The sequence below is a fragment of the Pipistrellus hanaki genome, assembly GCF_964339955.1.
Source record: "Pipistrellus hanaki genome assembly, chromosome: 8".
Taxonomy (NCBI): domain Eukaryota; kingdom Metazoa; phylum Chordata; class Mammalia; order Chiroptera; family Vespertilionidae; genus Pipistrellus; species Pipistrellus hanaki.
Window position 1 is genome coordinate 35,011,992 of NC_140510.1, and position 26,981 is coordinate 35,038,972.

General features: G+C 39.5%; 1 protein-coding gene across 1 annotated transcript in view; it reads right to left on the minus strand.

Annotated features, from left to right (window-relative positions):
• ACVR1C (activin A receptor type 1C) overlaps positions 1 to 23,651 on the minus strand; it is an 83,943-nt gene extending 60,292 nt beyond the window's left edge. Inside the window, exon 1 of the mRNA XM_084891469.1 lies at positions 23,231 to 23,651. Within this exon, the coding sequence (XP_084747595.1) occupies positions 23,231 to 23,300 (70 nt within the window). The 5' untranslated portion in view covers positions 23,301 to 23,651. The remainder of the gene's footprint in view (positions 1 to 23,230) is intronic.
• Positions 23,652 to 26,981: the final 3,330 nt, after the last annotated feature.

Sequence of the window (26,981 nt, forward strand, 5' to 3'; positions counted from 1 at the left end):
GGGCCTCTAGTATAAATTTAAAAAGCTAAGTTGACTTGTGCATGCATGATACATATAAAGCTCTCACTGGCACCAATTGCACGCATGAGTTTAGATCTGTCATTGTTGATCGTGAATTTGGTTGACACTTCTATTATAGAGAAAGAATAAACAGCAATATTAAAATATTTCTTCTAATTTATTTCCTTTCAATGTGCATGAATTCGTGCACCAGGACACCAGTATTATGATAGTATGATAAACCAAGTCAGGATGTGTACATAGTGCCTTTGTTTTCTTGTTGTTTTGTTTTAAATATATTTTTATTGGTTTCATAGAGAAATGGGGAAGGAGAGAGAGAGATAGAAACATCAAATATGAGAAAGAATCATTGATCGGCTGCCTCCTGCACACCCCACTGGGAATCGAGCCCACAACCTGGGCATGTGCTCTGACTGAGAATCAAACCTGTGATCTTCTGGTTCATATGTAGTTGTTCAACCACTAAGCCATGCCAGCTGGGCTACATAGTGTCTTTGGACACAGAGGTGGAGCACGGGTTAATACAGCTGGGGTTAGGAGCAGGGCCGATAGTAAAGGCTTCTTTGTGGTGTGTCTTGAGGAGCACAACTGTTCATCATCTTCAGTCCTCTCCCCTCACCCATGCAAAGTACTGCCCCTTTCTCCCACTCTCCCAGCAGTCCTCAAAGACCCTCCTTTCAGCCCTCATCAGCCTGAAGAAAACACAGCAGCCTCACACTCCCCTACAGTGGGGGGAAATAGCTCCTACTATGGATGAGGAAATGAATCAATGTAAAGATAAGAAACATGAGGAATTCTGATCCAGTCTGGTGCATTTAGGGTCCACCTGGGAGACCTAAGGTTCTTATCCTGGATCTTGAATGTGGGCTTTGAGGCCTCTGTGTCCTAACCTGTCCAAGAAAGAATTCAATTAGATCAGCGGTTGGCAAACTGCGGCTCTTTGGCCCCTTGAGTATGGCTCTTCCACAAAATACCACTCCCTGGGAGAGTCTATTTTGAAGAAGTGGAGTTAGAAGAAGTTTAAAAAATTTGGCTCTTAAAAGGAATTTCAATCGTACTGTTGACTAATAAGTTTGCTGACCACTGAGTTAGGTGATCTCTAATTGTTCTAAAGTCCTGGGACCCTCGGAGATGAGTGCATCAATGGCCATGGAGTATCTGAAAGAGCACTCTGAGTGACTGCGCACCCAGTGAACAAAGAAGCTGCTGGCCTGGAATTAGAGTTCACAATAAAAACCATTCAGGACAGTACTGTATCACTTTGGTGAAGACTGAAGTAAATAATCTGAGTTACTACTATGGAGATCTATTGTATTAAGTCACAGAAGTCTAGTTTTATATTTTAATCTTCATGAGACAGGGGAGATAAAAACCAAATGGAAGAGAGTACAGAGAGTTTGGTGGTGAAAACAGAGTGTTACACAGCCGATCTGTTCAGGAAAGATAAATGAAAATACAAAAATTTAATGATTAAAAAACATAAGGTTTTAAAAGCTAAAGAAGCTCTGACTTGTTTAAAGGAGGCAAATAAAAAACAATCAGGAAAGCCTTGGTCAGGTGGCTCAGTTGGTTGGGGCATTATCCCATACACCAATAGGTCATAGGTTCGATTCCCAATCAGGGCACATGCCTAGGTTGTGGACTTAATCCTCTCTCAGTGCACATACGAGAGACAACTGATCCATGTTTCTCTCTATCTCTATCCCATCCTCTTTCTAAAAATCAATTAAAAAATAAAATAAATAAACATATCCTGCCTGGCCTGAATTGCTCAGTGGTTGAACATTGACCTATGAACCAGGAGGTCACAGTTCAATTCCCAGTCAGGGAGCATGCCTGGATTGTGGGCTCGATCCCCAGTGTAAGGCATGCAGGAGGCAGCCTATCAATTATTCTCTCTCATCATTGATATTTCTCTCTCCCTCTCCATTCCTCTCTGAAATCAATAAAAATGTATTTAAAAAAATACATATTCTTGAATAAGGATTTAAAAAATCAGTAAAGAATAATTAACCATCAAACTACAGGGCAAAAAGAATAGGCAGATAGAAAAAGACACAAAACTGTCTCAAATTTAGCATGAAAGTAGCAAAGAAAATGGAAAAGTTGAAGTCCTCAAGAGTTCTCAGGGGCTCACTTGTCAGAAATCTCTATCACAATCCACAACTATTCATTTATATAATCAGATATGGTAAGGAATAGATAATTATTAATCTTAAAATAAAGGGAAACTATCCAAAGTCAGAAACTGATGTAACTGAAAATAGAATAGCAGTGAAGAGTTGAAAGGGGAAGAGGAGAGCAAGTGATATAAAGGAAAGTTTTTAAAGTTTAATTCCAATTGGGGCTCTTCTTAACACTGAGCCCAGAAGATTTAGCTTAAATACTCCGAAGAACTCTAACTGTGCAAACTAAAATGGACAGCATCGCCACCCCCTCTATTCAGAGAAGATGGGTGGCAGTGGGAGCTGCAGTGCTGTCAGCCGGGGAAGGAAGGCCTACTCTTGCACAAATTATATATATACTAGAGGCCCAATGCACGAAATCTGTGCAAGATGGGGCGGGAGGGGGGTGGTCCTCAGCCAAGCCTGTGCCCTTTCACAATCTAGGAGCTCTCAGGAGATATCCAACTACATTTTTTTTAAAAAAATCACCCTTACTTAATTTTCTTACTAACTCCTTTTAAACTCCCCTCATGCTCACATTCTGTGTCTTCTTTTTACTTAACTATTTTCCTGACCTCACTACATTTTAGCATCCTTCTCTTTCCTGCTTTCTTTCCCTCCCTCCCTTTGAACCTCCTGCAGATCCTCTTTCTCCCTTCCTCCTCCCTTCTCTCCCTCCATTCCCCTATCTGTCTCCTTCTCATTCCTCCCCCCTACCCCTATTCGCCTTTTCCTTGTGAGCCTGAACCCTGTCTCCCCTCCTCCTTCCCTATTATTACCACCCCTGCCCCCGCCACCCCTCCATGTTCACTGGTTTCTCTTTTAAACCTTCCCCTTTCCTCTCTGGAACCTGCTTCCAGTCGCTCCTGAGCGCACTTTGATATTAAAGATTCCATTGGGGGGCATTAACCCATAGCCCAGGTCCCAGTCCTGGCCAGGCCTTTGCTGTCCCTCCTTCCCTGGCCTCCCTGCCACCGTCTTCATCTTCCTCTCATTCCCTGCCTGGGATGCCCCAACTTCTAGTCAACAAAGTACACTTAATGTGCCACCAACGTAATCCTGGCCAATGTCTTTGGGGTCCAGCCCTTGGGGACGAAAGCGGTATCCTCCTTAGTGTCCAACTCTGCCCCAGCGAAGCTGTGCCTCCCCTCCCAGCGCAGGGCGCCTGGCCCAGCGAGGGTGGCCCAGGTCACATGGCCTGGATGTTGCTGCTGCAGAGCAGGAGTGCCTCCGGAGGAAGGCCTTAAACAGTCCACTCCTTTCCAATGGCCCATGCCGGGGATCACCACCCTCCTCCTGTGTCTGGACGGGCCTCACCGCTCCACACTGCCTGCGCCCTGCCCCTCACCAGGTGCAGATGCTCAACCCAAGGTCGGCACCCCCTCCCACGTGCAGCCCTGCATTTCCTTCCCTTTTCGATTCCTGCATCTTTTTCTTGTTACCTTTCTGTATATCTGTTTCTCCTCTCGGCCTGTCTGCATGCAGGCCTGCCTTCCTCTCCATCTCCTTTCTTATCCTGTCCTATTGTATCCTATCCTACCTAACCCAGGCCTGGAAGCTGCCTGAGCAGGGGGCAGGGATGCAGCCTGCTGAATGGTCATTATGTGATGGCGTCCTGGACAATTTGCATATTACCCTATATATCATAGCTGCTTTAGAAGATGGATTAAAGGGTTTTCCTAGAATTGCACTTTTTTTTTCCTTATCAAAGCATTATTAAACAAAATAATTGCTTTTTTTTCCCCTCACCAACACTAATAATTTTCAGGACATAAAAGTGAAGAATTACAAAAAGGAAATTGGAGGACCTCAGAGAATTCTCAAAGATTCATATTAGACTGAACAAAAGGCAAGTCAAAGGTAGGTGAGAACAAAAAACAACAGCAAACAACCTTATCTTAGTAGCTCTGTTGAACTGAGTTTAATCTTCTTGATTAAACTTGTGGAATTCAGCAAGAATCCTGTTGCTTTGGGAGACTTCACTTCTGTAGCTGAAATCCTGAGCCACTGCTAGACCAGCTGTGTGGCCCGGAAAGTGACTCCGAATCCGATTATGCAATGGGGAAGCACAGATAGTAATTCCTATCTCACAGGATTTTTTTTTTAAAATATATTTTATTGATTTTTTTACAGAGAGGAAGAGAGAGGGACAGAGAGTTAGAAACATCGATGAGAGAAGAATCATCGATTAGCTGCCTCCTGCACACCCCCCACTGGGGATGTGCCTGCAACCAAGGTACATGCCCTTGACCGGAATCGAACCCAGGACCCTTCAATCCGCAGGCCAATGCTCTGTCCACTGAGCCAAACCGGTTTCCGCCTCACAGGATTTTTATGTGATTAAAAGATATGTTAGCCAAAACCAGTTTGGCTCAGTGGATAGAGCGTCAGCCTATGGACTGAAAGGTCTCAGATTCGATTCTGGTCAAGGGCATGTACCTTGGTTGCAGGCACATCCCCAGTAGGAGGTGTGCAGGAAGCAGCTGATCGATGACTCTCTCTCATCGATGTTTCTAACTCTCTATCCCTCTCTCTTCCTCTCTGTAAAAAAATCAATAAAATATATATTTTTTAAAAAAGATATGTTAAACACAAGTAGATAATAAAAAAATAAAAAAATAATTTAAAAAACCCCTAAAGTTAAGCTCCTGCTATTACAAATTATGAGTTGTAGAGACTTCAACATTCAAAGCCCAAACCACACTCCTTAAAAATAACTTTCCGTGTTTCTGACTCTCCTTTCTGGCTTCGATTAACTTTTTCTTCTATAATGACACTGCCACACTGAAGTGATAAAATCAGCACCTCCAAAAAAACAAACATTTTTGTTTAAAAAATAAAAACAAACAAAACTTTGGCATTTCAGCATGATCAAAGAGTAGGAATATCTAAACTGTTAACTCTCATATTGGTTACTACACTTTTCACTTCTCAATCACCTCTTGAGTTTGACAAATAAATTTGGAAAAGACAAATATGTCAACAGAAAAATGGACAAAGTAGATGAACAAAGAGGAAAATTGTCAATCAGCATGAAAAGCTTTAACTTTATTAATAATCAAAACAGAGAATTGATACAAATCATTTGCCAAACTGGAAGTTGTAACACCCAGAAATGGCAGGGGAGGATCAATTAAATTTCACTTTACGCACAGTTGGTGGAGTGCCAGTTGGTATAAACTTCTAGGAGTACAATGTTATGTATTTGTCTCAAGAGTCCTAAAAATATTTATGATCATTGGGTTGCATTGCTACTTCCTCTATATCAAATAATCAAAAGATAAAATTTTATTTCAAATTTCCATTGCAGAGTTATTATTTACAAAAGTAAAAAATGGAGATAACCTAAATGTCTCCAAATCAACAACACATTTAAATAAATTTTGAAAATCCATATGATGGCATAATATCCTGTTTTTAATAATAATTAATTAGAGTGGAAATTGTTCACTGTAAATTTGAAAAAGAGTAGGATCATAGAAGACCCCATAATATAATCTCAATTTATATATATATATATATGCACAGAAATAAAAACTGGAAGGAAACATAGCAAAATATTAATAGTGGCTATCTCTGAGGTACAAAACTAAATATGATTTTTACATTTTTCAACACTTTTCCCTAATTTCATATAATGAATGCATATAAATGCAATCATCAAAAACTAATGGCTACATTATTGTGTTAAAGTCACTTCTTTAACACAAATTCAAATTTAAAATTGTAATTTGTAGTCCGAAAAGAGGCTAGTATATTTGAAAGCAGGGCTGATCCTAAAAATTCATGAGTATCACAGTATGACTTCCACACTACACTGGAGACCAAAACCAACAGATTAGCCTAGCTTAATGACCTTCCCATAACCTTTCATCTCATCTTGTAATTTGTCTTGGAATTGAGTCAAAACAGGCATAGTGACTTTCCCTGACTGTGAAAAAGACAATAAAAAAAAGTGCTGATTGCCCACTGTGTGCATGACACTGTACTGAACAAGGGATACCTCTAACCTGACTCAGCAAAATGAGGTTTCTTAATGCATTAATGAGCTCGTGTATAGACTGCAGATGCAAGCAAAACTCTCCATAAGCAAGCTTAATGCTATAGTAAACCAGCTAAAAGGGCCCAAACAGCCCATAAGTGCTCCCTTTGAGGTGATAAATGACCTTTCAAGTTTAACCAAATGCTTTAACCTAAAAGAGCAGGTGAGTAATGCTGCATTTGCAAAGGGCTTTAGCTATGTATGGATAATGTCCCTCAGTTGTAATTTCCTTTGCTAGGAGAAGAAACTGCCACTCCATTGAACAAAACACAGTCTAATATTCTACTTTGTTTCATTTCTATCTACTTGATGCCATTTTACAGATTGAAGATTATATACACAAAACAGATTTTGCTTAATTACTTATCTAAAACTTATACAACAAAAGTAAATTAAATATTTGTAATTTTAAAAAATACTTCTATTTGGTTGTTTAATCAGTATCACAAATGCACATGGTAAAAGAATAGTATAGAAAGAGTGACAATGTAAAGCATCTGCCTAGTGACCCACATCTACACACAAGTCTCACTTCCTAGAAGCACCCACTTTTAACTATTTTTGTTGTTGTTCTTTAGGACTTTAAGACATTTCCTCATTTTAAGACATAAAAATATACTGCTGTTATTAATTAAACCAATTTGAAATATTATCTGCTGACTTCCTGAATTATATAAGACTTAGTTCACACACATGCACTTCAATTTGGGGAGGAGGTCAAGTTTATCCTATATTATAAAAGTGCAATATGCAAATCTACCAGACAGCAGAATGTCCGCTATCATGTGCACTGACCACTAGGGAGCAGACAGTCAACACAGGAGCTGTCCCCCGGTGGTCAGTGTGCTCTCACAGGAGGAGCACCACTCAGCCAGAAGCCAGGCTCATCTCATGGCTGGTGAGAGCAGCAGCAGGGGCAGAAGTGAGCTTGCTGTCAGTCAGACATCCCCCGAGGGCTCCGGACTGCAAGAGGCCTCAGGCCAGACTGAGGGAACACACATACACACACACACACACACACACACACACACACACACACACCGCCAAGTGCACAAATTTCATGCACCAGGCCTCTAGTTGAAATATAATTTACATATGATAACATTCATCCTTTTCAGTGTATAGTCTAATAAGATTTGACAGCTGCAGTTCAATCACCTGTTCCCCAAAATTTTCTCATACACTCTTTTAAACAACTCCTCCTGCCACCCCAGCCCCGGGCAGGAAATGATGTTTTTGGTTTCCATAGGTTTCCCTTTACCAAAATGAGAAATGAATGCAGCCTGTTGATTCTGGCTTCCATCATTGCCTTAAGGTATTTGAGATTCATTCATGTTTTTGCACATATCAGTAGTTCATTGCATGAATGTACTACAGTTTGTTAATCCATACACTAGTTAAAGAATGTTTGGTCTTTTCCCAAGGCTTTGCAGATTAAGAATAAACATTATGTGTATATTGTTTGACATTGAAATTGGGTCTCATAAGAACTATTGGCCCAGAAAGAAACACACTATGGACTGATTCGTTTGCCTTTCAGCATAACCATTATTGCTTGTCTCATTTTTGGTCCTTATAAGTGTATTTCCAGTAGGACATGATCTCACTCATCTAGGGGAAATGATGAACATAGACTGATGAACAAGAATAGACCCAGAGGCAAGAAGGCATGGATCAGACTGTTGACCTCAGAGGGAGGGTGGGGATAAAAGGGAGAGATCAACCAAAGGACTTGTGTGCATACATATGAGCCTAACCAGTGGTCAAGGACAACAGGGAGATGGGAGCATGAGTGGGGAGGAGTGGGGGATGGGAATAAGGGGATGAGGACAAATATGATACCTTAATCAATAAAGAATAAAAAAATAAACCTGTAATAAATATTAATATACAGATTTTATATGAAACAAGTTCAATTTCTCTTCATTAAAAACCTAAAAGTGGGATTTCTAGGTTTGATAGAAAGTGTGTATTTATGTTTTCTAAAGTGGTTGTACCATTTTACAGGCCACCAGTTATGTATGAAAATTCCTATTACTTAGCATTCCTGTCAGCACTTGGCATTGTTACTATAACTTTGTTTTTTGTTTACTTGTTTGTTGCTGGGGGATTATTTGCATTCTGTTTTAGCCATTCAAATAGGTGTGCAGTGGCATGTCACTGTGGTTTTAATAAGCATTTCCTTTATGCCTAATAATAGTGAGCATTTTGGGTGTTTTTTTCCATTCATGTATTTTCTTTATCTGTTCAAAACTTTTGCCCAATTCTCCTCCTCCTTTTTATCAGTGCTATTGTTTTCCAATTATAGTTCATATTCAATATTATTTTCAGGTGTACAGCACAGTTTTTAGACATTTATATAATTTACAAAGTGATCCCCCCAATAATTCTACTACCTCTATGGCACCATACATAGTAATTACAGTATTATCGACTGTATTTCCTATGTTGCACCTTACATCCCCATGACTATTTTGCAACCACCAATTTGTATTTCTTAATCTGTTCACTTTTCACCCATTCCCCCAACCACCCTCCCATCTGGCAAACCTTGATTTGTTCTCTGTATCTATAAGTCAATTTCTGTTTTATTTGTTCATTTTGTTCTTTAGATTCTACATATGTGAAATCATATGTTATTTGTCTATCTCTGACTGATTTATTTAACTTAGCATACTATTCTCCAGGTCCATCCATGTTGTTGTAAATGGTGAAATTTCATTCATTTTTAAGGCTGAATAATATTCCACTGGATAAATATACATCTTTTTTATTCACTTGTCTATTGATGGACACTTGGGTTGCTTCCATAGCCTGGTTCTTAAATGTAATGCATCTACGAACATATATATTTTCAAATTAGTGTGTTATATTTCTGTGGATCTATATATTCAGAAATGGAATTGCTGAATCAAAAAGTACTTCTATTTTTAATTTTTTTAGGAAACTCCATACTGTGTTGCATAGTGGCTTCATCAATCTGCATTCCCAATAGTGCACAAGGGTTCGCTTTTCTATACATTCTCATCAACACGTGTTGTTTATTGATTTATTGATAATAGCCATACAGGTATGAGGTAATATCTCATTGTGGTTATTTATCTGCATTTGTCTGATGATTAGTAATGATAAGCATCTTTTCATATACCTATTGCTTTGCATTCTTCTTTGGGGTTCTTTGTTTTTCTCATTGAGTTATGAGAATCTTTTATATATTCTGATTCAGTGCTTTATCTAATATGTATTTTTCATATACTGTCTTCCTGCCAATGGCTTGTCTTTTCATTCTCTTAACATTATCTATCAAGAAATAGAAGCTTTCCATTTTTATGAAGTCCAAAACATCAGTATTTACTTTTATGGAATATGCTTTTGGTACTGTCATCTAAAAAATGTTTCTTAACCCAAGATCAAAAGATTTTCTTCTATATTTTTATTAAAGTTTTTATAGTTTTCTAGATTTTTTTGTCTATGAGTCATTCTGAATTAACAATTATAGACATGCAAGGCATGTTTTTAGGGTTTTTTTTTTTCCTGTTCCAGCATCATTTGGTGAAAAGACTATCCTTTATTAAATTGTCTTTATTCCTTTTTAAAAAGAAAAAAACAATTGATCATATATGTATGAGTCTATTTCTATTCCACTAAGTTGATATCTTTCATTGTATTTGGAGAAATATTGACCAGTACCTTTTAAAATATTCTTATTACATCTATCTAGGATTGCATTTACATATAGTTATATCACTTTATATTGTCTCAGACCTCTTGGATGTTCTGTCTAGCTTCTTTTCACTCTTCCCTCTTTACCTCTTGACAGTGCCCGCTTTAGTGTAATGATTTTATAATAGTATAATTACATAATTATAAGGTAATTTCTATTGATCCACCTTCAAGTTGAAAACACAACATAGCACCACTTATTTTTTAAAAATATATATATTATTGATTTTTTTACAGAGAGGAAGGGAGAGGGATAGAGTTAGAAACATTGATGAAAGGGAAGCATTGATCAATTGCCTCCTGCAACACACCCTACTGGGGATGTGCCCCCTACCAAGATACATGCCCTTGACCGGAATTGCACCTAGAACCCTTCAGTCCCCAGGCCAACGATCTATCCACTGAGCCAAACCAGTTAGGGCATAATACCACTTATGAATGGGCTAAAGCAGTTACCAAGAAGAAAATCCAGAGCTTTAAATGGTTATATTAGAAAAGAAGAAAGGTCTTAAACAAATGATTTTAGAAAGAGTCAGCAAACTACAGCTCATTGGCTGGTCCACTTATAAGTAAAATTTTATTGAAACAGAAACACCTTTAATTTTGTATTACCTCTGGCTGCTTTTACACTACAACTAGAGGTCCGGTGCATGAAAATTTGTGCACTGGGGTGGGGAGTGTCCCTCAGCCCAATCTGCACTTTCTCCAGTCTAAGACTGCTCGGGGGGTGTCCCACTAATCCCACAGGGATCAGGCCTAAACAGGCATCCAGACATCCCTTTCACAATCCGGGATGCTGGCTCCCAACTGCTCACCTGCCTGCCTGGTTGCCGCTAACTGCTTCTGCCTCCCAGCCTGATCACCCCCTAACCACTCCTCTGCCAGCCTGATTGATGCCTAACTTCTCCCCTGCTGGCCTGATCCTCCCCAACTGCCCTCCCCTGACAACCCAGTCACCCCAAATGCCCTCCCCTGCATATACCCTCTTTATTAGATAAGTTTTTTTCTTTAACATATTGGACAGCCCTAAGTAGTTTGGCTCAGTGGATGGAGTGTCAACCTGCATACTCAAGGGTCCCAGGTTCTATTACAGTCAAGGGCATTTACATTGGTTGGGGGCACATACCCACTGGGGAGTGTCCAGGAGGCAGCTAATCAATGTTTCTCTCTCATAGATGTTTCTAGCTCTCTATTCTTTTCCCTTCCTCTCTGTAAAAGATCAATAATATATATATATTTTTTTTTTAAAAAGAACATTTAAGATTTTTCCATATATGCCTGGCTGGTGTGTCCCAGTGATTGAGACCCCAGGCTGCCTTCGCTGTGAGGGGACCGCGCCATGGGGGTGTGTGTTCCTCCCAAGCTGTAATCCCAGCCCAGGCTGCACTGCTACTAGGGGACCGCACTATGGGGGTGTGTACTCATCTGAGGCTGAGACCCCAGGCCACCACCACTGGGAGGGGGAAGCACTGTGGGGAGTGAATTTGTTTTTGCTTTTTGTGAAGGGTCTGTCGGGCCTCTGGGCAGCATTCTGCCAGGCTTCTTACTCTGCCGGCTCTCAGTGGCAGCCCTCACTGAGACTGGGGGACTCTGGCATGGCTGAGAGGACTGGGGGCCACCATCTTGTGGCTATGGGCACTGCCATTTTGTCACGGTGTGATGGTTAATTTGCATATTACTCTTTTATTAGGATGGCAGAATTAAGTAGTTGCAACATAGACTGTATGGCCCACAAGCCTACAATATGTACTACGTGACCCTTTAAAAAAATTTTGCCACTCTTAATCTAAGGTAGCAACTTTAGAAGCTTGGGTTAAAAAAATACATTAAATTCAAAGTAAGTAGGGGAAGGAAATAATAAATATAAGAGCAGAAAACAAGTTTTAAAAAAATAATAAAACCAATAAATCCCAACATTACTTATTTGAAAGAAATCAATAAAAGTGATAATCCTCCAGCTAAACTGATCAAGATAATAAGAGAGAAAATTCAAATTCCCAATGGCAGGAACATAAGAAGGGATAGCACTACAAATACTACAGACATTAAAAATATAATAAAGAAATATTATGAAAAAATTTATGATAATGGCAACATCAAAAGCAGAGTTTAGTAAAAGCAATTCTAAAGGAGAGTTTTCCTCTTGATTTAGCACAGTTACTCCTTTTAAAAAGGTCTATTTGTTTGACAAAGTCAACTTTCTTCCCTGTGCAAAAAAAGCAATGCCTTTTAATATAATATAGCTAATACAGCTAAAGAACAACTATAGGAAAGGAAGGTTAAAAAAAAAAAAAAAAAAGGAGAGATCTTCATTAAGTTATGCATTTTATTATTCTGGGAGGAATCTCCTGTTAATTACATAATTATTCTTTATTCAGTGTTTCAGATTTACAGTGTATTGTCTATTTTCTGGAGATACAGACTACAGATTGTAAATAGAAGTTGACTAAGAACAATCTCTCCCTGTGATTAGAGCAGGCAAATGTTCAGATTAGCTTTTTACTCTTCTGAAAAGAAATAATGGGAATGAAGACAACAAAAAGCACCCACCTTTAAGGGAGCAGGTCAGGAAAATGTCATCAGATAAAACTGAGAGATGCGATTAGTTAATACTCTTTAGTATATATTGTGGTTCTGTTTTAAAATAACCTTTAAAGTTGTTAATCTGGATTATAACCCTCTGAGTTAATATCTCTTGGATAGGCATGCATTTATGAAACTAAATATTTTATATTAAAATAATCATTAACCAAAGAACTGATATGTATATGTGTATAACTATGGACAGACAATAGTGCAGTGAAGACCTGAGGCAGGGTGAGAGGGGAGGAGAGGGGGTCAATGGGAAGATAAAATGGGGCATCTATAATACTTTCAACAATAAAGATAAATTTCAAATAATAAGATGAAATGATCATAGTCCAGTTCTGGATGGATTAGGTTGTTTTCTACTCCTGTTTTTGACCACAGCGTATTTATTTCAAGCAATTATGGCTTTGAACAAAAATGTCTAAGAAACTTAATCAATATACAGGGATATGGAATCTATCTTTGTCATTTTACCTTGTCATGAGATAAGGATGGTAAAACAGATCAAGAGAAAATGTGTTTCACTTTCAAAATTAGAAAGTATACTAATTAGTATACTAATAATTTTCTTGATGTGAAAAGTTTAATGAAAAAGTAGATTGATCTAATTTGTGATGCTTAAGTCCCTGGCACATTTAAATTGTTTTAAAAAATAATAAGCCAAGTTCTTGAGTCATACTAAATGATTCACCCATGAATTCCTAAGGGGATTTATTTAAAACAGTTGCAAAGAAACTGTATCTTCACATACTTACAATAACAACAATAAGACAAAAACAAAAACAAAAAAAGAAAGAAGAAAAAGAGAACAGGAACAGAGAGTTAGTCCAGAGGAGAAAAAGGGAAGAATCAGGGCAGTGCATAACCTTGTTAGCCTGGTTGACTAATCAAAATGGGTGAAGTCAAGAGCCATGTGATAAGACAAGGGAGCATCTCCTGAGAATAGCTCAGTGTTGGCTTCTATGGAGATAAAGTATTCCTTCTCTATTTCACACTCCTAGCCACCTTCTTGCTAGCTTTTCTTCTTCCCCCTCCCCGTTTTACTAAATTTATTGATGAGACACTGGTTAACAAAGTCATACAGGCTTCAGGTGCACAATTCCACAACAAATCATCTGTACTCTGTATTGTGTGTTCACCACTCTAAGTAAAGTATCCATCACGATTTACCCCTCCTATACCCAACTCCACCTACCCCAAACCTCTATTTCCCCCAATCACCACACTGTTGTACATGTCCATAAGTTTTCTTGTTTTTTAATTTTTTAATTAATCCTTCCATTGTCACACACACACACACCTAGCCTCACCTGGCCCCAATAGCTGTCAACCTGCTCTCTATGAGTTTGTCTATATTTTGATTATTACTTAATTTTGTTTATTGGATTCCACATATATGTGAAATCATGTACTTGTCTTACTCTAAGTGGCAATGGACGGAGACAATGGAGGGATTAATGTCTTAGGTCCATCCATGCTGCAGCAAAGGGTAAGATTTCCCTCTTATTCACTAACAAGTAGTATTCTTTATGTAAATGTACCACAGCTTTTTTTATCCACTCATCTACTGATGAACACTTGGGCTGCTTCCAAATCTTGGCTATTGTATATAATGCTGCAATGAACATAGGGGTTCATATATTCTTTTGAATTAATATTTCAGGTTTGTTTAGATATATTTCCAGAAGTAGAATTGCTGGGTAACAAGGCAGTTTATTTTTAATTTCTGGATAGAGCTCCATACTGCTTTCCACAGTGGCTGCACCAGTCTGCATTCTCACCAACATTGCAGAAGGGTTCCTTTTTCTCCACATTCTCACCAACACTTAATGATTTATTGATGATAGCCAATCTGACAGGTGTGAAGTGATACTGCATTGCAAATTTAGTTTGCATTTCTCTGATGATTAGTGACATTAAGCATTTTTTCATGTTTACTGGACATATGTATGTCTTCTTGGAAGAAATCTCTATTCAGGTCCTTTGCCCATTTTTTTAACTGGATTGTTTGTTTTAGTGATGAGTTTTATAAGTTCTTTATAAATTTTGGATTTTAACCCCTTATCAAATGTATCAGCAAATATCTTCTTTCAATGGATTGTCTTTTTTCATTTTGTTGATGGCTTTCTTTGCTGTGCAAGAACTTTGTAGTTTGATGAAGTCCATTTGTTTATTTTTTTCTTTCATTACTCAAGGAGATATATCAGAAAAAAACATTGCTATGAAAAATGTCCAAGAATACTTCATATTTTTCTTCTATAATATTAATAGTTTTGAGTCTATCATTTAAGTCTTTAATCTATTTTGAGTTTATTTTGTGTATGGTGGAAGAAGGTGGTATAGTTTCATTTTTGGCACATATCTCTCCATTTTTCTTAACACTATTTATTGAATAGACTATATCTTTAACCCATTGTAGAATTTTGCTTCCTTTGTCAAATATTGACTATAAAGGTGTAGTTTGCTGTTCTTTTTCAAGTTCCTTTAAATGTAAAGTTAGGTTGTTTACTTTAGATTTTTCTTGTTCCTTGAAATAGGCCTGTAATGCTATGAATTTCCCTCTTAGAAGTGCTTTCACTGTGTTTCATAAATTTTGGGTTGTTTTTTTTCTTATTTTCAATTGTTTCAGGGTATTTTTTTTTTATTCATTCCTGATCTTATAGTTAACCCATTCGTTGTTTATAATAATAATATAATAATATTATTAGCCTCCATGCTTTGTGTGTTTTTTACGTTTTTTTCTTGTTATTGATTTCTAGTTTCATACCATTATGGTCAAAAAAGATGCTTGACGTGATTTCAGTCTTCTTAAAGTTGAAACTTGTTTTGTATCATAAAGATGTGGTCTATCCTAGAAAATGTTCCATTACTACTTGCAAATCATGTATATTCTTCTGTTTTGGGGTAAAATGATCTGAAGATATAAATTAAATCTATCTTATATAGTGTGTCATTTAAGGCCACTGTTTCCTGGTTGATTTTCTCTCTGGAAGATATATCCATTGATGTCAGTGGGGTGTTAAAATCTATTATAACTATATTACTGTCAATCTCTCCCTTTATGTCCATCAAAATTTTACATTTGCTCCTGGCCCATAAGTACTCCTATGTTGGGTGCAAAAATATTGAGGTTTATAACCTTTTTATTTCCTTTTTTTAAGTTATTCAAAGTATTATGGATGTCCCCTCTTCTCCCCCTTTGACCTCCTCCACCCCACTCCCATCATCCCCTACCCAGGCCTTTCCCACACTATTATCTGTCCATGGGTTATGCATATGTGCATATTAGTTCATTGGCTAATGTCTTTCTATCACCCCACCTTCCCTCTGAAATACATCAGTCTGTTCCATACTCCAATGTCTCTGGATCTTTTTTGTTCATATGTTTATTTTGTTTATTAGATTCCACATATAAGTGAGTTCATGTGATGCCTGTCTTTCTCTGACTGGTTTATTTCACTTTATCCTCTTGTTGAATTCCTCCCTTAATCTTAATGTAATATCCTTCTTTGTCTTTTACTTTAGCCTTTGTTTTAAAGTCTATTTAGTCAGATATAATATCGCTATTCCAGCTTTTTTTTAAATTTGTATTTGCATGAAATATCTTTCTCCATGCCTTTTAGTCTGTGTGTATCTTTTGTTCCGAAGTGGGTCTCTTGTAGACAGTATATATATGGGTCTTGCTTTCTTATCCATTCAGCTGCCCTGTGTCTTTTAATTGGAGTATTTAAGCCATTTATATTTAAAATAATTACAGATAGGTATGTATTTATTGCCATTTTATTCTTTTAACTATGTTCCTCTACTTTGTTTCTCTTCTTATTATTATTAAAATAGGCCCTTTAACTTTTCTTGTAATACTCATTTGGTGGTAACGAACTCCTTTAGCTTTTTCTTGTCTAGGAAGCTCTTTATTTTTCTTTCAATTTTAAATGGTAACCTTGCTGGGTAAAGTGGTCTTGGTTGTAGGTTCTAGCTACCGTCACTTTGAATATTTCATGCCAATGCCTTCTGGCCTTAAATGTTTCTGCTGAGAAATCAGCTGAGAGTTTTACTAGGGTTCCTTATAGGTAACTAACTCTTTTTCTTACAGCTTTTAAAATTCTTTCTTTATCATTAACTTTGCCATTTTAATTATAATATGTTTTGGCCTGGGCTTCTATGGGTTCATCTTGTTTGGGACTATCTGTGATCCTTGGATTCGTATGTCTTTTTTCTTCACCAGATTAGTGAAGCTTTGTCATTAGTTCTTCAAATAGGTTCTCAATCCCTTGCTCTCTCTCTTCTAGATCTGGTATCCCAATGATACAGATATTGTTACACTTCATGTTGCCCCAAAGGTACCTTAAACTATGCTCATTTTCTCAAATTATTATCTCTTTTTCTGCTTTGATTGGGTGGGTTTTTTTTTTTTTTCTACCTTGTCTTCCAAACTACTGACCCAATCTTCTGCTTTATCCAACCTCCTATTTATTCCTTCTAGTGTTTTCTTAATTTCATATATTGTATTTTTCATTTCTGTCTGGTCCTCTTTTTCTATAGTTTCTATGTCTTTTCATTCTGTTCAGCATTCTTTTAATCATTACTTTGAACTCAGATAAATTGCTCGCCTCTATTTCATTTAGTTCTTTTTATAGAGATTTATCTTATTCATTTGGGGCCTGCTTTGTCTCCCCATTTTGGCTACATCTTTGGGTTTCTTTCTATGTATTAGATTTGCTATGACTCCCAGTTTCATGGGATGGATTTATGTAGTAGTCCTCTGGGCTCCAGTGGTTTAGTCTCCTTGATCACCTGTGCTATACTTTAGGAATGTTTCTTGTGTGTGTTATGTGAGTCCTCTTATTGTAATTGAATCTTGATTGCTCCTGGCCCATTCATGTTAGTCAGACCCTCAGGCTGACTAACTGTGAGGCTCATCCCCTACCATGGCAAGCAACCTACTGTGTAGATGTTGGCACAATAAAATGGAATTTGACCCAATGTGGCTTCTTCTGTAAATCCTTGGCTATAAGACTTCTCTTCAGCTAGTCTTCAGTTTGTTATTCAGTATGATTGTTCTGTAACTTAGCTGTAATTTCAGGTTGATCCTGAAAGGAGGTGCCTGTAGCTTCCACCTACTCTGCTGCCATCTTGAATCTCTCTAATCCTTCCTTTTTACTTTTATTGGATCCCCAATTGAGAGGAATAATGATTTGTATTGTTTAGATTCCAGGGAACCAAGAGGTCCACATGCCTTAGGGATCCAATTACAGCTTTCAAAGAATGTAAAAAGCACAGGACTCATGATTATGATGCCTTCTTTTGCATCTTTTTATAGAAAGTTGGGAATAACAGGACCTTCTTCCTCATAGAAGAGACCCAACCACCTTTCTCCACAGACTCATGACTTTTCTCACTGACCCTTGAGTTTATCACCCAGAACTCTTTTCAGAGCTGACATGGAGGGTGGTCTAAGGTCAGGTATTAAAGCAGAGGTTCGGTGCTCTGGCACTCTGGCTTTATTTTGCCAGGCACACTGCATAGATTTTTTGACTGTATCAGTGTCAGGATTCTAGATTCTGATTTATCACACACTTTCTTTCTCTATCCTTAGGCTCTTTAGTAATTGAAAAAGTTTATAAAAGGGGAGTATAGTAGAGTTCTGCCATGCAATTTAGGATTAAAATACCAGGTAACAAAACAATTACTTTGCCTTATTTTGCCTCCCTTTTCTAGGCATCCCCTAGTAACCTCTTCTAGACTAGAGGTGAGGAACAACTGAGCCAAAGTCATATTTAGGTATTCCTAGGTCCCATAGCAAAAGTAGCATTTCTATATCACTTATGAACATATCCTAATATTATCCAAATTTCGTTAGCAATGTAAGAAGAAACCTTGAGATTTTGAATATCAGCTGGGAAAAATTTAAGACACAGAAGGCCAAAGCAATGGAAAATCCAGAAGAAACCTCACATATATAAATTATAAGGAATGGCACATTCCTTGTATATTCTTTGTGCTTGGAATTCCTCCCCCCCTTCCCCCCCTTCCCCCCCCCCCCGTTTATTTCTATTTGTACTTAAAAATTAGCTCTCATTTTAAATGTTTATTAAAACAAACCCTTTATATTTAAACATATAAATATGTTTGAGATTTGTAATGACCCAGGCCTATAGTTATTCATTCATAGAACACTTTCCCTTACAAATCGCAAAATAAAGCCAATGCAAGTCATTTGGTAGCAGCTTAAAACAGAGCTACAGCAGGAGCTAAACAGCCTCTGGCTGACATTTAAATGTCCCTGCCCCTCTCCCAAAGGGCTTGCAACCGCTTTCTTAGGAACAGGCTCTTAAACCTCGAACTGTGTCTGATTATCAGGTCCTGTGGGGCTCAAGCCTTTTCTAGCCCTATTCTATCCATTCACCTCTCTTCTTAACCTTCTCTTATTTACAGTAAGTGATGCAAGCACTGCCTAAAGAATGTCAACAAACTGGATCTCAGTTCCTCTATAAGAAAAACATAAATGTTTATTCAAAAGAAAAGTATTCTTAAAATGCATTTGAAAATAACAATCACACTCAAGAGACAATAAATTTGGGCAAAACCAACTGCTTTCACTAACCATCATTTGCAGGGAGTCTATAGAGTTAATCTTATCTTTTTCACTCATCCTTTCCTAATAAGCTACTCATGAAAGGCTGACTCAGAAGCAGTGGAGATAGTACAAAGAGCTGGCAGTGACCCATTCAGAGATGCTTATGGGGCAGTAGCAGAACTAGAACACAAGTTTTAAGAGATAACGACTAGAAAATAGGACTATACTACTCTATACTATACTATGCTACTCAGAAGCTAGTCATCTCACCACAATATTTCTTTAATGTTGGATTGCCATATAAAAGTACAGAACACCAAGTAAAGCAGAATTAAACAGCAATTAATTTTGAATATATGTATGTCCCGTGTAACATTTGGAACATACATGTACTCAAAAATTATCTGTTGTTTATCCGAAATTCAATTTAACTGGATGTTCTGTGATTGCTAGACCTGTGACTCTATTTAATGTATCTTTTAAAATTATCTATAAGTGCCCTTAGCTCCATTTTTTTTTAATCTTCTGACCAGTTTTATAACCTTAACTTTAGGTGCATAAAACCAATTATTTACTTGATATCTCTACTTCAATGTCTAATAAGCATTTTAAATGCAACATAACCAAAACTGGGCTTCAAATCTGCACTGTTCTCTTGTCTCCAGACCTGATTCTCTTGCAGTAGGCCTCAACCCACATAAGGGTCTATTCTTCCATTGCTTGGGTCAAAATTCTTCCTCTCATACCACAAATCCTTTATTTTCTATGATTATAGTGAATCAGGGGACTCTCTGTTTTACACTTTGTACATCTGAGGCTAGAAAACGGGTTGAAGCATTATCGTCAGTGAAGAAATCTGCCCCCAAGGACTTCTGCACAGAGTTTCTTCTGGGCTAGAAATGTTTGTTCCTTGGAAACAGAGAGCCTCTTGCCACATTTGTGTCCATCAACCAACAAATGATTGTGCTTAAAGAAGGGCAAAGGTGACAATACCTTTAGCATTTATATACTCAGTCAATCCAAGGTGTTCACTTTCACATCCAGCAAAGCTTAAAGGGTATAGTGGGAAGGGATAGCTGTTGGTGGTAGTGAGGGGTGTGTGTGTGGGTGTGTAGGGGGTGGTGGTGGTGTGTGTGGTAAGAATCTCACTATCTGAAAGACCACTATACTATGCTACTCAGAAGCTAGTCATCTCACCACAATATTTCTTTAATGTTGGATTGCCATATAAAAGTACAGAACACCAAGTAAAGCAGAATTAAACAGCAATTAATTTTGAATATATGTATGTCCCGTGTAACATTTGGAACATACATGTACTCAAAAATTATCTGTTGTTTAACCTCCATCCTGGTTATTAAATGGAACAGTTTTCAGTTTAGTAATGCTTTCCCAACCAGAAGACCAAGGAATTCCATAAAATTAGTGGAGAATGTGTGAATCTATGTAATATCCAAAGCACAACTTTAATTTGAGATATTTTCTGCCAATTCTTTGTTTAGTACCTAGGATAACTGTTGGGAGGTCATGTCAGAAGAAACCCAGTAACTAGATAATTAGAGGAACGCAGAGGAGCCTCGTTTTTAGCCAATCCGGACCAATAAATATTTTCTCTAAATTCTCATCAGTGAGTACCCACTGATATTCTCATCCAGGAGCAATAGTTTCTATTATGCTGTTGATGCATGACAGATCTGAGGTGACAGAGCTGCTGCGAAGAACAGCTAAAGCAAAAAGCGTTTTATTGGTTTATCAATGTCCTTAGATATTTAAGGTCCTACGTCTGGTGCTCAGCAGAGCCAAACTGGAAGGTGGTGTTTTCTGTCATGCAGTTTTGCTATATCACCTTGTCAATAGCAGCTTCTCATATAACATGCCAATAATGGCACGTACATTTTCAAAAATGGCCAATACCATTAACAATGTAATTTGTAAAGGTGACCAGGTAACCACATGAAAAAAAAAACAACTTAGAAGGGTAAATAAATAAATAAGCCCTAGCCGGTTAGGCTCAGCAGTGTCGTCCTGTGGACCAAAGGGTCCCAAGTTTGATTCCAGTCAAGGGCACATACCTTGATTGCACGCTCCTCTACCTCCCCTCCCCCCAAGCCCTAGTGAGGGCTCCTGCAGGAGGTAACCAATCCATGTGTTTCCCTCACATTGATGTTTCTCTGTCTCTCCCTCTCTCTTCCCCTCTCCCTAAAAATCAATGGAAAAATACCCTCGGGTGAGGATTAACAACAATAACAAATAAATAAGTAAATAAATAACCTTGAACCTCTGACCAAATAATGAAAGATTTGTACACATTTCTGTGGGATACAATGAAGGATAAAGTTTCTTTAAGAGATTTAAAAATAATTAAAAAGTTCATTGTAAAATTCAAGTTTGGTAAGCACTTTTCTACTATAGTGACACATTATCTCCACATCAGGCATTTTTCTTAGCCTTCAGGCTTTGAGGAAACAATCAAATTTGAATGGATATTCTTTTTCTTTTTTTCTATTTTGTACATTTCAATGTCAAAAGTTTCCAGAACGTAACAGAGCTTGTTTTGCCATGCTGCTATACCCAGGGTCCCTGAAACTTTCTAAAAGATTCTGTCATAGAATAAAACAAACCTTTCAAGCGACATAAAAAGATAATTGAGTCTTTCTTAAATCTCTTCAGCTAAGCTATTAGCTCCCCTAAATAAATAAAGCTGAATGGACAGCCTGCGGAGGCAATTTCACAGGTGTCTAGTCAAAATATCTGGAAGACTATTTTTTTTTTTTTTTGGTAAATTCTATCAGTATTTTGAATATTCCTTCCAAGTTACAGAGTTCCCACCCATTTCTTATAAAGACTCCACAGTCAGTGTTTTTTTTTTTTCCTACTGATGAATTTACTGCCTCTGATGGAAAATATTTCACTTTCTCTCATCATTTTCCTGATAACTTCTGGGTAACTGCTTTCCTAATTCATCCCTCCCAATAATCAAATTTTCACTTAAATGCATGTAGTGATTCTCTCAGCCCATCTGAAGCACTGACATCTGTACATGCAGCAATCATACTATTCACAACATTCTCCTGAATTGTCACTAAGAGGAAAACCACCCACCCTAGAGCATCGCTATTCACGTCAAAACACATTGTCATCTGGGAAAACAACAATGCATCAAAGTCAGCTCCAGGCAAAGTGCAGTTCTACAGAAACACAACAGGTGTTTATGTGCAAATGTCTTAAATGTCTGATTGAAATGTTTCAAGAATGAGTTAGCAAGGAATCCTTTGCTCTTAGTCTCCTTAACCCAGGATAATGTTATAACCAAAATAGTTTCTGAATTATAAATGCGGTTTTTTTTATCTCAGCACACTACGATTTTATCATACCAAAGACGCGTGTGCCCGTTTCTAGTAAACCTTTTAAAGAAATAGTTTGGTTTCTAGCTGGGGTTACTTAGCCTATCAAGAAACAGACCTGTTATAAACGCCGGGACGCTTGCCAGATATTTTTTTTTCTCCCCTGTAACTCTTGGTAAAGATCATACCTCGAAAGCAATGTGTGTTGCAAACCACGCAGATTGAAGCTCCCACTCCCGCCTACGTAGCTTGGCAGCAGCGGCTTTGGAGGTGTCCCTGGCCTCCTCAAACTCGGTCTGAATCGCCCCCACCTCTCCGCAGCCCCCCACCTCCCAGCTCGGCCCTGCGGGAGCTCAGCACGGAGCGTCCCCCTGGCACCTGCGGGTTGAACTCGTGGTGCCACTCACCTCCCAGCGCTGCGCGCACCCAGAAACACACGCTCCCTCCTCTGCGAACTGCCCCTCCACCTGTCACCTACCTAGTGCACTACCCAAACCCCACACACACACCCCACGCGCTACCCAACCGCCCCCCCCCCCACGACCCTGTTGCGTTTCCCCTCCCCCGGTGGCTTCGTCCCCAGCACACCTGTCTGCCCCTACGCCTGCCAGGCGTCAGGTGCCCGCGCCCAACTCAGCGCCCCTTCGATCCAACAGGCGCTTCCCAGTCCGCCCCGTGCAAGGTCAGTCTGCTCCCAGCACCTGGCACTTCTACCCGCGGACCCTCCCCGACCCCCCCCCCCGGCCGCCCCGCGGGGGCGCCCCCGTACCTGCGGAGAGCGCGGCGGCCGCGGCCAGCAGCACAGCCTGGCGGAGCGCGGCGCCCAGCGCGCGGGTCATGGCCACCGGGCGGAGCGGACTGGCGCCCGGGCAGCGCCCGCCGCTTTGAAGTTCCCGGGGCGCCGGAGGGACGCGCAGCCCCGCCGCCTTCCCAAGTGCGCGGTTGGCTCTACTCCGCGAGGGCGCACCCCTCCGCGGCCTCCCCCATCGCTCGCCCCTCGTGGCTGGCGGTGCGCGGCGCTCCTGCCACTGACCCGGGCCGGGCGGAGGGGAGTAGGGGGGGGGGGGGAGGGGAGGTGCGGGGAGGAGGTGCCGGGCCCGCCCCCGCCGCGCCTCCGCCCCCTGCGCCCTCGGAGCCGCCTGGGGCCTGGCGCTGCGGGGCGGGCGGGCTGGCAGAGACCGCCCAGAGCTGGTGGGGGAGGGAGGGGGAAGCAAGGAAGTGGGGTGGCCTGGAGCCCCCTGGACTTGGAGGTGGGAGTCCGGACAGGAGGGAAAGCCCTGCTGAGACTTTAGGAGAACTTAAGCCCTGCAGCGATTGCTTTCTGGTGGTCCGCTCTGCAGCTCGCTACAGAAAGCCCACCCGTCCAGGTCTCAGGGCATTTGTTGGTAGCCCGGTACCCTAGGGGTTTTCCAGCTACACTGAGCCTGAGACACCCCCCGAGTACTCCCGCCGGGCTCGTCCCACCACCGGGTCCGGCTGTGCACAGGTCTGTGGAAGAGCGCCCTCTCTGTTCAGGCCCGGAAATAACCTAAGGTTCCACTGCACTGGCCACCCTTTGCTTTAGTTTCACAAACTTCATCTCTTGTGGGATGATTTCCTGCGACACTCCCATCCCTGTATAATAAAACGACACTCAAGCTAGACCTCCTGCGCCAGGTGATGAGGTTGAGGACTCACTCTAGAATACCAATCTCCAGCAGCTACAGTTTTCAGCAATTAAAAAAATGAGGGTGGGGGAACATCATACACAAGGATTAAGGGGAAGAGAAGAATGATTTAAAGTAATATATTAGAAACTTGTTTTAAGTGCTGTTTAAATCTCTAGAGCTTATTATGTAACTAGTGGCCCAGTGCACAAAATTCGTGTGTGTGGTGGGGGGGGAGGGGGGGAGAGGGTTGTCCCTCAGCCCCGCCTGCACCTTCTCCCAATCTGGGACCACTGGCTTCTAACCACTCACCTGCCCGCCGGCCTTCTCCCCCGCCTTCCCGCCCCCGCAGCCTGACCAACAACAACTGTCCGAGCTCTTCCCCCCTCCCCCCCCCACCCCCCCAGCCTGCTTGCTCCAAACTGCCCTCCCCTTCTGGCCTGATTGCCCCTAACTGCCTCTGCCTGGGCACCACCGTGGCTTTGTCTGGAAAGAAGTCCGGAAGGAAGTCCAGAAGGTCTCCCAAAAGGTGTCCCAGTCTAATTGGCATATTACCCTTTTATTAGTATAGATGGGTGTGCTTTCCATGTGGATTGATTGAAAATACAAAGGCAATATTACCAATTAATAAAAATTAGCCTAAAAATTCAACCCTATACATACATTGACGTGAATGGTGTTATTTTAACCTCAACAACAACCACCAAAAGCCAAGAATCCCGTACCGATGTTATTTCTACTGTTACGGGCCACCTTCAAAAGTGATTGTCATATAAATGAGTTGCTTCGAAGTAAGGGAGATTACTTGCTTCTTCACCTAGCTCAGCTCGAAATAATCTCTTTCTGAGGTCTGTGAAAGACCTATGGTGGAGTATATATACAAGGACCCCACAGTGTTGGGGCGGGATAATTGTTGGACTTTGATGAGTCATGGTGACAGTCCTGAGGATTTCAACCACCACCACCACCACCACCATCACCTTGGCTAAGTCAAAACATTCCTAAGCATTAAGAGACTTTGCTGGATCCATTTTATTCTGGATCCAAGTAAACAAAGGGGAAGAAAAAAAAAGATGTGGGACAAGCCTGAGCCCTTTCAGACACCCACAAAACAGATGCTTTAAGGGGAAAAAAATGGCAACAAATTGCTAGGACACGTTTTGTCTGACTGGGCTTGCTCATTATTTGGTAACTGTACCCCAGATTGTAACCTATGGTTGGATGGAGAGGTTTGGAGCTCCAAGAGCTGGAGGTAGAGTCCTCCATGAGCCTGCTTCCTCAAAAGTAAATGGAGCCTGCATCCCCCACCCTCTCTTTCTCAGACTCATGACCGGGATTAACAAGGGGAATGAATGTGACCACAATGCCAAACCAAAAGGCATCAATAAACACTAATGTCAGGTAGTTACTCTCCACATATTTATTTTGTCTCTTGAAAACAATAACATCCCTGCAAGTTGAAAAGTTCTGGTCTTCCAAGAAAACAAGGTTATTATCCAGAGAATTCTGCTGTTGAAAAACTTCAATATTTTAGCAAATTCAACACTTGCCTCTTAGTCTAAGGGTGCATTGTGCCTACGGTATCTGCTGGCCACACGGTGTGGTCTTCAGTAGCCACATGTGGATAGTGAGCACTAGAAACATGTTATTTCAAACTGACATGTGCTGTAAGTATAAAATACATGCTGTAATTTAAAAGCACAATACAAAATTAGAATGTAAAATATGTCATTAATAATTTATATATTTTACATGTTGAATAAAAATGTTTTGAACATATTGGATTAAATAATGTATATTACTAAAATGAATTTCACCTATTTCTTTTTACTTTTAATATGTCTATTAGAAAAGTTTAAATTATATAGGTGGTTTATATAATACCTCAATTGGGCAGTGCTGGTCTAATGAATCCTCATCAGATAGCAAAGATCTTTGTCTTAAGCTCAGTATAAAACACCAAAAGAATCATTAAGTGCCTTGACAGCCAGTATATGGCCAGCCAATGAAAAAATCATGAATTCTGGGTACAAAATTCTGTGACACCACCACAACAACAAAAAAAGGTTAATATGTCAAAAATCCAAGTTCTTAATTTGTAGGAGTATTTTAAACTAGGTCTTCAAAAACAATTTCCCTCTGTCCTCTTGTGCATGTTCTTCTTCCAACATCAATACCACAGAAGCTTGGAAGATAAAAGACATTATCTGGCAATTATAAATATTTCTATATCCTTGAGTCCTTAAGGCCACCTTTATGGCAACCAAGAAATCTTCATCCTTATAACATGCCCCAATTTTTATTTAAAAGTATAATTTATTTATACATACACACATAAATCCATGGAAATTAACTCAATCTTAATCCAATATATTTTAAATGAAATATTATTTAAAAAATACTCTTTAGAGTATATTGACTAACTTCTGTTATTTAATATAAACAATACCAATGCATGTGATATAACATCTTTTGCATTTTGTATATGTAACAGGAAAAATTTACATTTGAGACTTTTTTATTTCACTGAAAAGAAATTTACATGCTAATGTGTCACAAGATTTAACCTCCCCCCACCCTTAATCATCTATTTATACATATTCATTACCATAGCAACAATACATCATGACTCCTGAATTCTCATAATCAAAAGCAAGCTTCAACAACAAATAATCGAGGAGTTCATAACCCATCAGCAGAACAGATTTTGGGTGAGTAACTCTTACATAAGCAAGGAAATCAAAAATAGGGACCTGAGATTAAAAAGATCTGATACATTTGCAGAATAGCATTCCAAAACAATAAGACAAATAAGTGTGTGTAATAACTGAACTTTGAAAATGACTAATCTTTGGATGTGGTTGTTTGGAAATT